Source organism: Thermobia domestica, chromosome 12, assembly GCF_964235325.1.
Source record: "Thermobia domestica chromosome 12, izTheDome1.hap1.1, whole genome shotgun sequence".
NCBI classification, from domain to species: Eukaryota; Metazoa; Arthropoda; class Insecta; order Zygentoma; family Lepismatidae; genus Thermobia; species Thermobia domestica.
The window spans coordinates 60,807,410-60,823,269 of record NC_137465.1 but is presented as its reverse complement, the minus strand read 5'-3'; the positions used below and the strand labels follow the sequence as shown (position 1 = coordinate 60,823,269).

At 34.8% G+C, this 15,860-nt stretch overlaps 1 protein-coding gene across 1 annotated transcript in view; it reads right to left on the bottom strand.

The window, feature by feature from the left end:
- Positions 1-14,712, bottom strand: part of ND-B16.6 (NADH dehydrogenase (ubiquinone) B16.6 subunit) — a 31,633-nt gene extending 16,921 nt beyond the window's left edge. The window contains exons 1-2 of the mRNA XM_081733742.1: positions 14,528-14,712; positions 103-253 (exon numbers count right to left, since the gene is read on the bottom strand). Coding sequence (XP_081589868.1) covers positions 103-253; positions 14,528-14,684 — 308 coding nt within the window. The 5' untranslated portion in view covers positions 14,685-14,712. The remainder of the gene's footprint in view (positions 1-102; positions 254-14,527) is intronic.
- Between the last annotated feature and the right edge of the window lie 1,148 nt (positions 14,713-15,860).

The window sequence follows — 15,860 nt, the reverse complement described above, 5'->3', positions numbered from 1 at the left end:
ATACATTCTAAGTGTTACCACTTTATGCATTGCAAACTACAGGTGTTTCCAATATTGTGAAAAATGTGTTTTATTTTATACGATTTTATAAGGTCAACTTACTCTCTGTCTCGTTCAGCTAATAACAGTGGCCTCAGAGCTAATCTTGCACTCCTCATTTCTACTTCCTCCATTCTCCCCCTTTTGTATTGAACATAATATGCATACATAGCTCCTACGGTCATGCCAATGAATCCTAAGATCATTTGATACCCTATAAAAAAACATTGCATACAGATAACAGTATACTCTTTCATAAAAGTTTACAAAAGCATACTACTTAAACACTGTTCTCCATTAACATTACCATCTTTAAATTACAGAAAATAATATAAATTTAAAAAGTCAAAACATAAAAGCATATGAAGGAAGGCAGATGTGTGTATCACAGAAGGAATATCTTGATGATCATTCATTTTAATTTCAATTTTGCCTTCATGCATATGACGTACATAATTCAAGTCACAACTTACTTTAAACTTACGTGTCCAATGATTACTGATGAAATTAGATACTAACTTCGGTGAAATGAACAGAAATAAATATACGTACATAAAAACTTAATGAACTCCTCATATCAATGATAATTTGAAACGGAATATACTAAATAATACCAGAACAGAATGTATGTTTCAAGTTTTGATCATAGTGTCTTAGTTTAATAAGTAATAATGAATACCAGTACTCCATTTACTGGTATTTGAAGTAAATTTACAATCTCCAGTATTTTAAAGCAATGTTTCGTGGAACTAACAATGGTAAAGTCAAATGAGTTAAATAACTTGAAAATTTTTGAAACAATAAAATTTTGGAGACATGTTTAGACTTTTTTTTTTTTTTTTTTTTTTTTTTTTTTTTTTTTTTTAAAGGACAAGGTGTATAAGCATGTAGAAGGATTAGTCAACGGTAGCTCTCTCTATCTGTCATAAGCTAACTTCATTATAAACCACTTTAAATGCAAAATTTTGGAAAAAGAATAATTCAAATTCATAGCTCACACAACTGAAGAATAATGGCAGAGTCATCTGTAGGATACCCAAAAATCAAACTCAATGTTCAGCAGAGTTGGCTGGTTTAAACCAAACAAAAAAAGAACAAAAACTGCTTTAAATCGTGTGAACTTCATAGTGACGTCTCCACATATGAAACCATCTGCATTACGTTTATCTACTTTTCACCTTTTAATCAAGGGGTCTCGTGTTCAATTCTCGGTCGAACCACAACCCATCTTTCAAGTGTAAACCAAGTAGCGATTCGAGGTGTCCCTTTAAGCGAAAGTCTTCTCCGAAATAACCTTGGTATTTCATAAGGATGTTAAGCCTAAACATACGAAACGAAACCAAATTATATATTTCTACTTGCCTGAATGCCTGTTATTTTATAAAGAAGCCAAGGTTGCTTAAATATATTGATAGAAATTGGCAAAATTTATCAACTGCCTACGCAGCTTCCAACATCAGCTTGGATTTGACCTTGTTTTAATTTTATTGAATGATATTTACATACCAAATTTGTAATTTAATACCTGTTTTAGCGTAGTAATTATGGTACGTTGACCTTAAAATTTTATATACAAATACATTTAAAGTAATAATAGGATTTTTCCAATGGCTAAGGCGGGAATTTCCCGATTTATATACAATTGTATAATGTTTTTACTTGTGTAACTGTTTATCTTTTTGTCCTTCTGAAATGACTCTCGACAATTATATTAACAACTAGGCCTATGTAAAGATCAGTACAACGTATTTTTATCAGGAGTCCTTCGTGAGTGAGTCGGCAATCGCATTTGTGACCAATTAGTCCCGGTTTCGTGTCGAAATGGACAATTTTTCTTGGATGAAACCGAGAAGCGGTCTGGATTCCGCTTTAAGCTTATGTGATCCCTTCCAGCATAACCTTGTTGTTGCATAATAACACCAAGGCGAAACAAACTAATTTTTGTCCATATCTAATATAAATACATAGAGTAAATTATTTAAAAAAAAAAAAAAAAAAAAACTAGTTAAAAATAAACGTTAAAAAAACTGGTTTAAACCAAAAAAAATTTTTTTTTTCAATAAAAACCATGGTTTATGTCAACCCTGCTGTTCAGTATGAAAACCATATCATGATGCATTTTCTAGATTTGATGTTTAGTAGACGTAATAAATTTTACATCTAAACTAAATGGAGAACAACAGCTTGTGACTTTTACATGCAGAAATAAAATGCACGGCCACCACAATACATTTTTATTGCTTCAAATTCTTAAACTAAATCATTTTATAAAATACAAAGAGTGAAAACGTGACTGACTGGACCGGGACTCGACGCGGGACCTCCGGCACACGACGCCAATGCGTTAATCACTACGTCACCCAGTCCGCTTTTCAGAGCCTCTCACTCTCGACGTCGATGCTTTCATCTCGGACCACGTGGCTTGCACCACAGATCCTTGCTGTGATTGGACAATCCTGTGTCCATATACCGAGCACCTTATGACGGTTGTAATTTCATATATCGTATACTAATGAAAGGATGAAACACCGATATTTTATACACCAGATCCTCTATAGGTTCGAATTCTATAGCACACAGAGTGAAAAAGTGACTGACCGGACTGAGATTCGAACCCCAGACCTCCGGCATACCATCCTGATGCGTTAACCACTACGCCACCCAGTCCACTTCCCAGAATAGCCTCTCACTCTCGAAGTCGGTGCTCCTATCTTGGACCACGTGGCTTGTATCACAGACCTCTGCTACTGCAATTACTATTGAAACATTTATTTATGAAATACTAACACAATTATTTTGAAAACTTCCTTCGAAGAAAATTAATCCTCAAAAGTAAACTATCCTTCGGGAACTTTTCATGAGAAATTACCTATGCCATATATTAGCGTTATTAATGAAATATTCGTTTATGAGATATTAACAAAATCGTGCAAGTCATATTTGAAGCAATTGAAAAAAAGAAGTTATTTATGCAACATTATAGGGTTATTAACGAAATAAAATCACATGAATCGTTTTTGATAAAATTATCCAAAAAGAATCTTACTCACAAGAATAAACTATCTTTTGTGAATTTTTAGTCTTAAAAACTATGCCATACACAAGTACGGGAAGTTTAAAAGAACGTCATTTTCCGTCCATCTGTGGAAGAAAAACAGTAAAAGATAACAAAATATGAATATCTTGCAATCGATTCAGCGCCGTCCCAAGAAAAGCTTCCATCTCCGTTAACTTCCTACTCAAACCAGAAGTAGTTCAAATTACTCATTTCCGGTTTCAACGTTTATCGCCATAAAACGGAAACGGTTTTCTGCAAACGATTCAGCGTCTTAGGGCAACGCACTATGACTATCCTGAACACTACCAAAGCCAGAAGTGGTTCAAATTTAACATTACTTCCACTTTCAATACTGATTTCCACAGAACAAAAACATACCGTACGAGATATCGCGATGTTGTTAATTGCAATTGATCCATTGTCCCACTTTTTTTTTTAACATCTGTTCAAACCTAAAGTAGTGCAAAATTAACGACTTCCGGTTTCAACACTTATCGTCACAAAACAAAAGTAATAACAGAGAGCGACAAGCGGTTTTCTACAAACGATTCAGTATCTCAAGAGAGCACATCGTTACAACCCGCAATATTCTACCAAAAATGGAAGTGGCTGAAATTTACTACTACTGCTCAGATTTTAATATTGAGTACTGTAAAGCAAAAGAGGTAAGATATCGAGATGCGTTTTTTAGCAACTGATTCATCTTCCCAAGAATAGGTTTCATATTCTTTATTAACCTTCTACTCAAACCGGAAGTGGCTCAAATTAACGATTTCCGATATCAACATTATCGCCATAGGGCAAAAATGGCAATAAATAGCGAAAGTGATTTTCTGCAATCGAATATAATATCACAACCCACAACACAGTACCAAAATCAGAAATTATTCAAATTTACTACACTTCCGGTTTCATACTGATTTTCGTAGAGCAAAAACGGTAAGAGATATTGAGATACAGGTTTATTCAATCAATTCTGCTTTCCTGAGCCCATCCGTGGCTCGGATTCCACGTTAATCAGTAGGTCCACGTCTCATATAGCCTCGCTGCTGAAAGGGACGTTAAACTCAAAATCAACTCAACTCAATTCTGCTTTCCATGAGTAAGTCCCATATCCTCCGTTAACCATTTATTCAATTCGGAAGTGGTTCAAATTAACAATTTCTGGCTTCAATCTCTATTACCATAGAACAAAAACAGTGACGGATAGCGAGAAAACTTTTTGGTAAGGATCCAGAGTTCTAGGAACAGGTTGTATTTTTGATATTAATCTATTGCAACCAGCAGTTATACATATACTACTTCAAGTTTTAGTACTGAATTCTCGTAGTTTGGAAATTTGTAGTTTCACACCGTGAAACGAAATCCATTTGCTTTTAGTACAAATGAGTTATGACATATTGTGAAACTATTAACAATATATTACTTATGAAATACGAAAACCATTTTTTTTTTTTTTTTTTTTTTATAGAAGAGAAGAGGGGGAAAATTTAACTATCCCTTGTGGATTTCTGAAAGAGTAAGAGATTGAAATTGGATGCGTTATATGGAAAAGATCTTTTTACATCCGTCAATGTGTAAAATTCAGTATTGAGTCTGCCACGAACGACATGAACTTTTAAAAGACAAACTATTTACGCAACAATGTAATGTTGTTAATAAAATATATATATTTATGAAATACGAACAAAATCTCCTTAGTAATTTTTGAGAGAACAGTTCAGAAAGAACCAACTCGGGAAGGTTCTAGAACACAGGTCCCCTTTAATAAAACTAATTCAATATATTTTACATATCTTGTTTTGGTTCCTTATTCTTTTCTGGTTATATATATATATATATATATATATATATATATATATATATATATATATATATATATATATATATATATATATATATATCCAGTTTTTGGATCTTTGTCTATCGTTGAAATATATTATTACCGAAACTAAGAACACTGAACTTCAATCTTTGAACAGTCCGCTATCATATTTGTTTACTTAGCCACACAAGTTACATGTAGGTGGGTTTTATACATAAAGTAAGAATAACGTTTTAAGTAATTATAATTTTAGATAAATGAAGCTGTTCTTGTTATTTCTTTGATTTTATGTGCATAAATTTTATTTTAGTTTGCCTTTTATTTTATCGAAATTCCTTTTAAATTTTCTTTTTGTAATCGGAGTCGCTGTTGAATTGTTTACTGGCGGTACGTGGTGTGTATTTATATACTGCAATTTACTGCTTTACACCTCGTTTGTTCTGAGCAGCGACGCACCTACGCTAGCTGTCGCCCGGGGCAAGAACTCGCCTTAGTACCTCCCTGACCAACTAAAAGGAAACGCTTCCCCAAATATTAGCTCAATTTTGCGCCATCCCAATGAGGGCCGGGGCATAATTCCCGTTTGCCCCTCCCTTTAGTTACGTCACTGGTTATGAGTACATTTTATAGTTTCCTTTAGTGTTCTGTTTCTTGATTCTATTGTGTTTATATGTATGTTTGGGCTTTATGGGTGTACAAAATATTTTTTTGTGGTATACAGGCGTGGTGTTCTTTGAAATTCATTTGTTCGAATGAATATATTGTTATGCATGGCCTGATGTTATTGATAGTCCTGGTTACTTTTGTTTTTAGGAAAGGTGAATTACGACAAAATAAATTATTCGAAGAATTATATTATTAACCAAAATTCATCTTGCATTGCAGGATTTATTCTACTAACATATATTCTAAAATAATATATGTCGACGGGGGAGGCTCTGCCCCATTGTTATTGTATAATGTAGATTATTGGAAGAAATCCTTTTATGCAAATGATATTTTAGTTAGTTAATAGTTTGAAATAGTTTACTTTGTCGTAATTTACCTAACTTGGACTCTGGGTGGTGAACCTGTGTTCTAGAACCTTGTCACTGCATATTAAGTGTGCTATCATATGTTTTTGTTTACCTGTTATCACACTATTGTAAATAACTCACGTTCTCACCCTCTGATGGTCGATAAGGAGTCCACGTATTAATGGCATACCATGGAGATTAATTTAGGGCCGTATTCCCCAATATATCTTGACTGACAACAAACTACTGAACGCCCACAACATTGTGACATACCTGTTAGGTTTATTCTTATTAGTTATAAATCATAATATTGTAAGCCTAATGTTCCTACAAAAAAGTATTGTTTCTGGCTACTTCAAAATTAAGCAATTATTCCATTAACCCCAGCCAGCTTTTCGACATGACAATAATGAATTACCAATAGGTTAGGTTAGGTTAGTTTAATCATCTTAGAACTTGTTTTGGCTTGGCGGGACTAGTCGGAACATAATTCCAAATTTGACTCAAACTAAGTATTAAATATTTCACGATTTTTAAATTCTAAAGGTTCTCGACACATCCCAGGAGACATCGTGACACATTAGTGTGTCGGAATGGCATTCAGTATCTTCCCAAAATCCATCGACGGCTCCGGTGGTGGCACTATGGCTTATATAGACGGTTTCAGAACAAAAGAACCTCGATTCTTAATTTGCACAGAACACCCACAAGGCTCTATCCCTTGTCAACAGGTCATAAATCTTAAGAAACAATAGGTGACCCTTGGTTAGGTACAAGAAAGGAAGTTGCCAAACGTCCTCTTTAGTCCAGATTTTTCTTTTAGATCTATCACAAAAAGTAATAACGTAATATACCTTCATTTCTCAGTTGTTTTCCTTTTTTTGTTCTTCTTTCTTGTTTCCTAACGACATCGGCTATCTGCCAACATACACCAACCACCTTATTAACAAGGGGGGTTAGGTTTCCCATTTGGTAATGCTGTGAGACAAGCTTGGTATGTTTTGAAACAGACAATATAGTGACCTATTGTAAACAATTATTAGGAATCAAATCTAAGCTAACCTAACCAGTACCAAGTGAGCCAAAGTCACAACCAAGTGATTTGATTTGGGAGAGAAACTAAATAAAACCTGTGCGTCGCAACACACCAGTTGGGAACTACTAATTTCAGGTATGGTACACTAGGATAGGATAGGTTAGATTACATTTGGACGACGACTTCCGTTAAACGTAATAACTCTGTAAACATGCTCTCTCATTTCTTGTATCCAATATTTAATGCACTATGAAGTGTAGTGGGGTAAACTCGGGAGTCACGTGACGGCCACTTGGTCTAGAAAGTTCCCGATAGGGCGTCGCTACGCTGGATGTAGTTCCACCAGTTGCTAACAGATGGCGTGGAGCGGCTCAGGTCCACAAATCTGGCCGTTACGCCAAGTGGTTTGTTTTTGTTTATTTTTACGAGAAAATTAAAAAGAATGAATGGATTGCCAGTGAGTTGCCTAATCTGCTACGAAAAGTCTCGGAGAATTAATATTACAGGCAGTACGTTTACAAACTATTCTAAACATGCGTGTATTCAGATCCGTAAATAATTAATCCGGGTTAATTCTGCATTTGGGGGGAGGGGAAGGAAAAAACTAGGTTAAAATGGAAGAATGTTTACAGAAGAAACGAGTTTTTACGGAAGGATAATTATTCTGTGGTGAACAGTATAGAAAAGCAATATGTGTAATGAAGGAACACGAAATGTTGCTGGGAGATGGCCAAAAGTAGATAAAATAATAATAAAAAAAAAAAAAAAAAAAAAAAAAAAAAAAAAAAAAAAAACAGAATCCGTTGCCGATCTATACAAATCGTGGAGTTCAATTGACCAGACGGTTATGCAAAATAGAAAATTTATGGGTAAAATAAGATGTGAAACATTTTTTGTAACGGAATGAGAGAGTGAATATACTGTAAGTAATTATTGTCAATGCACAGCATATTGAAATGAATTTTAAGTGATAGTGAAAGTACTGCACGTATGAGTAAGTGATCTTCCACTATCCTCGTTTGCGTTTGTCTAGGTCGCTAACGCGCCTGCCCCGATTCGGTTAGATAGCATTCGTGCTCTTTAGTGGCAACTTAGCATTGGAGGAATGGTTTGTGTTCTATGCACTGTAGTTTTTACGCCATACTCCCACACTGTATTTAAACTGAGCCCTGAAAGTCAATCTGAAAGTAGTAACGCAGCTCGTCATTTAGCGAATGCTCTCTAAAAAGAAATACGAAGCTGTAACCTAACCTGAAAACATAAGAAATGTCAAAATTCGGTAGAACCATCTGCTCGAGTAATGCCTTACCGCAAAGGTAAGTATAAAAACCAAACCAAAATCAGCCTATATTTAGCAAAATATAAATTTTTAGAAATAAAGTTCTTCCCCTCCCAAAAAGCAGAACTTATCCATCAATCTCTTTGTGTTTCCACCTGCCATCTATTCCTCAGGCCCTTGCATTTATCGATTGATAATGAACCAGATCTTGTGCAAGCATCTACTAAAAGTTTTTTTTTCTCTCTCTCTTTTCACGCGCTTAATCTGCATGTAGCAAATTACGGCTAGAGTGCACTTTATGCCGAACAAGCGATATTGTCACTGGATGTGGCATTGGAGGAATGGAATCACTATCACTGGAACAGGTACGGCATCGGTGTTTTTGTTCCCCCTGTTGAGAATGTTGGGTTTTGGTGTTTTAGCGCTTGATGGCGCTGATATTGTCTCCTGTGCTGTGGTTGGTTCATTTTGTTCATGTCGCTGATTGATTGTTATGTGTTCTTGACAGATCATGCTGTATGTTATTTATTTATTTTTATTTTTTTGTTCAAACATGTTTGTGATACTGAAGTGAATTCCGCAGACGCAAATTCAATGTCGGTCGAATGTGCCGTAGAAGTGGATAGTAGGTGGTATTTGCTGTTAAACTAATGAAATATTTTTGAGTGAGTGTAGCGAGAACTCTCGCAGTACTGATTCTCTTTTAAAAATTATTTCTAAGCATAAACATCCTGACTCCATTATTATCAATGACTGTTGGAAGGGGCACATGGGTTTGTATAAGGGACAGTGGACTCATACAACTGAGGATGATTCGCACAAATTTGTTGATCCCGCGAGTGGTGCACATACACAGTCTATCGAGAATGTGTGGTTGCATTTAATGAAGAATTTAAATTTAACTTATCGTTCCGATAATTTAATCCTTCATTTTGCTTATTACTTACGGAAGAGAGGTTTGCTGCTGGTCGTTCCATTGGTGAAACGTATTTCATTTTTCTTCCTCATGCTGGGTTGATTTAAAATTAGTGGTGAGTGTTGCTTTATTTTTTGTAGTTATTTTTTCCTTATTACGTTTGATTTATGGTAGTGCTTTTATTATTTATTGCTGTTTTGAATGTTTTCTTTACTGGTTCTTAAGCGGGGGGGGGGGGGGGGGTAAAAGGCAGCAGTCCCCTATTTAGATCTCAAAATTGATTTCTCGGAATAGTTGAGCATCAGTTCTCAAGGATATTTCCATTATTTGTTGCAATTGAAGAGTAAATTTTTGGTGAGTGTGGCAGATCATTTGGTTAGCAATCGTAATCTATTGTCCCTGTTGTGATACACCTTAGCTGGTGCGAACTTAGATTACGATTGCTTATTAGTTGGTCTCCAGATTTTACTTCTCGATTGCTTTGATTCATGGCATTATTTTTGGGAACTGATCTCTGAACTGCTCCGAGGAATCTGTTCTAATGAATGTTCGGCATAAAGTGCACTCTTACCGTTAATTACTTGCTGCACATTTTTTTTTTTTTTGGGGGGGGGGGTAACTTTACAATGACCGCTTCAGCTGGTATACTCGCTCAGGAACAACGAATATTATAAAATGAGTCAAAACTTACCTAACCTTAAGCTAGCACGTTCCTACCCTACCCTACTATCTTACACTACCAACTCTACGGGAAGGTTCTAGACACAAGTCCCCCCATATAAATTAATAGCTAAGTTGGTTCTTTTCTGTAGCAACGTAAAAAATTTAATTAACATAGTAGGCTTAAGTTTAGAGTTGCCCTTCCAGTTTTAAACCTACAAAAAAGCAGTAAAAACATTAAAATGTTCAGTTTTATTATACAGATCTATAGTATAAGTAGTAGTAGGAGGAGGAGGACGAGGAGTAAGGGTAGGGGTAGTAGGAACAGGTTAGAAGCCCCGCAGGGGTTCGTTGGGTTCTGTTGTCGACATAAAATGGGCATGCTGCTGAATCATGAAATCTTTCGCGTCTTGCAAATAGTACCAATTTCCACACCCCTTTCCTAACTTTACTACCAAACTTCCACATCTAAACATCATAAGAATTCCAAATCATAATTCCTTACCTCATTTCTCCTGTAAATTTTCCTTTTTTTTCATAAAAAACGGAGGGGTAACTCTAAACTTAACCCACATAATATGCCGAGCGAGCGTTAGCGAGTGTTCTAGAACCTTGCCCTACTCTACTATAGTACTTTTTTTTTTTTAAGTATTATGATGTAGCCAAAACCCTCCATTTTCATGTTGGGCCAATCATGACCAGAACAGAGAGAGCTTATTTTAATGAAATTATGCGGGAAGGTTCTAGAATACAGTTCCCCCTTTCCTAGATCACTAGATTGGTTTATTTCTGTACCAAAGTTTATTTAATTCACATAGTATTGCCTAACGAGCGTTAGCGAGTGAAGGAGGGTTAAAGCTCCACAGGGCACATTGTTTTCTATCTTTATTACAGCTAATTGGGAAAGGAGACATGTGTTCTAGAACCTAGTCAAATTATGCACTCTCGGTGGGAAGGTATAACAGCTTTTTCAGGCCATCCATGGAGATGAGGTTTTTCATGCGTTTTCCTCATTCATTCCAGATAAATACCGGAATGGTTCGTAATATAGTAGCCCGAAGCTGCATTCTTCCATTTTCATTTCTTTCTAGTCCCAATTTCTCGAGCAGTATGATCGCCAAGGATCACCATACGTAACGGGTAATCATGGCCATAGCTGCCGAAAGCTCAGAACATAATTCCAAATCATAACGAAATTATAACTAACGGATCAAAGTAGTAGCCAAACGTTATCAATATGTGTAATATATATAATGCAGGGTGGAAAAAAATCATGATTTTTTTAATAAAAATCATTTTTGTTGATTTTTTTGATTTAAATCGATTTTTTTGATTTAAATCAAATCTTTCTCCTGGTATAATACAAGTCGCGAATTGAAGATAAAGCATTAGGAATTAGTATTAAATGCTAATTATGCCATTTAAGTGAAAGTATTGGGGTTGAATTTTGAATTATCCCCAATCGTTAACCTATATCAATCCCAAACAATGTTTCTTAATCCTTTTAAATTATGGCTCTTTTTAAAGGTAAATTATAGACTTTCAGTCAAGCAGCTACATCACCATCCCTATTTATCCTGGGATCATGGTACATGCATCACTCTCTTTAGAATAGAACAGTCTTTGAAACGGTAACATTCACATTTCCTTATCATGTCCCTGAAGCGGGAAATTTTGGGAGTAATCGGAATTTTTTTAAACTTTTTTTTTTAAATTTGGTCCCCTCTGGATACCCCTGTGTTACAGCACGGATCTCAAAATCAACTGGGAAATGCTAAGGGGTGTATGTGTGTACAAAATTTCAAGCTTCTCTTTTGAGTAGTAAGAGTGAGGAAACTTTTTAACAATGAGCTAAGAACATTCCCACAATGCCCCAGATGACCCGGATTTAATATAAAAAATTTCTCAGACATCCCTATTTATTGTAAGATCATGATTTGTACATTATTCTCTTCAGAATAAAACAAATTTTCAAACAGTACCCTTCAAATATCTCCATCATGTATCTGGGGTGGGTAAATCACGAAAAAAGGAATTTTCTGTTAAAAATGTCTCTTTTTTTTAATACCTCTGTGGATCCCTTCCCCTGTTTTAAGGCAGAGATCTGAAACAAATCTGAAAAATACTGAGGGGTGCACTGAGTAAATGTGCAAAATTTTAATCTTGTAGGTGCAAAAGTAAGCCCGTGAAAAATAATATTCCCCAAATACCCCAGATTCCCGTATAAAACAGGATCTCAGGTAACAGTTTCCTGAGACATCCCTATTTATCCTAGGAGCATAGTACGTACATCATTTTCTTCAGAATAGAACAGCCTTTCAAACGGTACCATTCGTATGTCTTCATCTGAGACGGGAAAATAACGAAAAAAGCTATTTTTTGTTAAAAATATCCTCTTTTTTTTTAACTTTTTGCCCCTCTGGACCCCGCTGTTTTCACGCAGAGATCTGAAAACATCTGAAAATTATTAAGGGGTGCACCGAACGAGTGTGCAAAATTTCAGTCTAATGAATGCAAAATGTAACCCGTCAAATAATAATAATAACACCCGTAACAAAAAATATCTTTTTAAATTTATGACATCATCACATACTATGCCTCAACGCAGAAAGGCATGGCAGGGTAGGCAAAAACCATTGTTTTTATTGAAAAAAAAAATCAGTTTTTTTTGTTTAAACCTGTTTTTTTTTGGTTTAAACCAGTTTTTTTTAATTAAATAATTTACTCTATGTATTTATATCACATATGAACAGAAATAAGTTTGTTTCACTTTGGTGTTATTATGCAACAACCGGGTTGTGCTGGAACGGATCACATAAGCTTAAAGCGGAGTCCAAACCGTTTCTCGTCTCTTACATCCGAAACATATTGTCCTCCATTTGAACTTGAAAACTGGACTAATTGGCTACAAATACGATACGTCTGCCGACTCACTCACGAAGGACTCCTGATACGTTGTACTGATCTTTACATACTTTTAATATAATTGTCTAATTGTCAAGAGTCATTTCAGAAGGACAAAAAGATAAACAGTTGCACAATTGAAACCATTATACAGAATTACATATGGACAGTTTCAAAATACTGCAGAGTACAGAACTAATTTAGTCCAAATTAGTTCACTACGACTTTGATTAGTCCAAGTTAAAGAAATACAACGACTTAATTTGCATATCAGTAAGAAAAGTGAATAAAAATTATAATTGAATCGGTGAGTAGAAAAAGGAGAACATTCCAAAAATAAAGGATAACATTCCACGATAAAAATTTATCTATAACTAAATATCCAATTCCATTACGTTTTTGCAATTTTGGGAAATGAGAGGTCTTAACCAACGTTACAAATCTCCCATACATATATTTTACGTAAGCAATGGTATTTCTGGTAAACAGTTTTACTTTTCGTTTTTCAAAAGTAACGTGTTGGGGAATATTCTCTTTCTTCTACTCACCGATTCAATTATTTGAGTCGACTTTGGCTCTGACCCATTTATACATAAATAGATACCAAAGATATTTCTGATTTCAGTAAATGCCTCTCGGGGAGGTTGTATGACCCCCCTTCCCCAAAGTACGATATTTTGATGTATATTATCAATAGTAAACATTACTAAAACGATACAATATTTAGAATTTTCCTTTGATTGCAATTGCATAACAATAATAACAAACTATTTAAAAAATCACAAAAGAAACATTCATAACCTTACAAAAAAGTTGCTTTTATAGTATAGGGCTAATTTCTTTGAGTAATGAATGGGGAATTTAAATTTGAATATAAGAGGAATAATATGCGGGAGTGACATGCGATAACCCACTAATGTGTGTGTTGAAGATTTTACGAAAACTTACACTTTTACAAACATTTTTCGTTTTTTGCATGGTTTAAACCAGCCAACCCTGCGTGAAAGCATGTGTTCTAAAATGCCTCCAGCCTTACAGAAAACGAAGTAAAATGCCTTATTGGTACTTTTTAAATTGAATAATGAAGATTCTACCATATCACCTAAAAATAGGTGATATAATTTAAAAGGTCAAGCATTAAGGAAAAAGTACAGCAACGTTTATCAAAAAGACACTTTTTTTTTCACAAAAGTTACTGATATTTGGCAGGGCCTATTTTTAAAAACTCAGAACCAGCTTGCGGCATGAAATACATAAATTTCGCCTAAAGTTAAAAAATTACAAAAAAAAGGGGGATAGGACTCCTCTAAATACGCCCTATTATCTGAAGACAAACAAACCGACACGCACAAAAAAGAATTTTCGTCTTAAATGTCAATGGTGATTTCCCCGTTGGAATAGTTAACGATTTTAAAACCCAAACCCAATGTTACGAAAAGAAGAAAGAAGGATTCCTCCGTTACCTGTTCAAAACGGGATTTTCCCTAATCATCCTCTGCATGACACTTGTTTTCATACTATACTGTACATTTGAGTCTCATTGTATTATGATTATTAACTTCCATAATCGAAATAACAGAACAGAAACGGGATTTTACTTATTTTCATTTTAAATTAATTTATTTAGGAATTCGATTTAAATCAATGATTTTTATTTAAAAAAATCAAGTGATTTAAATCTTGATTTAAATCGTGATTTAAATCTTGATTTAAATCGTGATTTAAATCAGACTGATTTAAATCAATCCACCCTGATATAATGTATAGTGCAAAATGTTAATGAACTACTCTCACCTGTAAAATATGTTTTAGCTGGTATTCTTGCATATTGGATAGGTGAGTAACCTCCTTCCGGAGGTAGTTCTTGCGTCCTGGCAGCTGTTGACATATTCATTTTCCATTTTGCTTTCCGAAATAAGGGATAAACACACTGCCGTAAAGCTGCAGACATCTTGAATAACTTTTCAGCAGTATTGCCAGATAACATTAGCAGTGTGCCTAATACTCTCCTACGGAAAATTAAATGCACAGAGTGGTCAATTCCATAAAGGATTGCGTTAACTCAACGCAAAAGCTGTGCAGTTTTACTATACGGATCCACAGATTGTACAATGTCCCCCAAAATTAGGCAATCTTTAATTTGCCCATTTTATGTCTATAACAGAACCCAACCTACCCCTGCGGGGATTCTAACCTGTTTCTACTCCTACTGTAACCCCTACTTATACTACTACTTAAACTATGGATACGTGTAGTAAACTGCACGGCAAAATCTATGTTATAGTTTGGGATAATAGAAAGCAGTTACAAATGATATTTTAAGTTTTGAGTTGCGTTGCGCTCCGCAAGGTTTGCGAGTACTAATGCGTGAAAAACTCCTAGGAAAAGTAAAAGATATGTGTGATAATATTTTTCTTAATAACTCATCTTTCGTGTCCAATGTTAAAGGTCAGATTTAGGCAATTTTAGCGCCTTGTTCAATAGCAGTATTCTTTTATCCTCTAAAAAGATAACAGGGCTTATTCTGCTGCATACCTCATAAAAACTGAGGAGCGTAACCATGCCCAGGCTGGGATACTAATGAGGGCGTTAGACAAGTCTACCAAAAGGGGACTCATAGAAACGAGCAAACATTTCATATATCAATATCACCAAACTTGTTTTAGTAACACAATTAGCTAAGCTGTGAGAACCTCTTTACATCAGAAGCACTTTTCAGTTCTTGTAATAACATTTTTGGCAAACAAGATGAAGCTAATTATACCAACAAACCAATATAGCATTTTATAACACAGTAGACACTGATTATCCTAACACTGCTCTAAAATACACAGAAACAATCAAATTTATAAGTAAAGATTTTTTTTTAAAAAAAAAGAAAACTTGAATTGTTTAAATTGCATCATAATCGATTGCTCTCAGCTTCTGAAAAGTTTTTTTTTTTTTTTTGCAATAAATGAATAGCGGCAAGAAATAAGCCCTATTTTATCTTACCAAATAGACCTACATGTTAAGTGCTTTACTGACAGTAACCTACTATAAATGTTTTATCTTATAGGTACCTAACTTTATACCATACTTTTTTAAAAGTAATTGTAATCTTTACCTGTTCACTGCCAGTAGTACC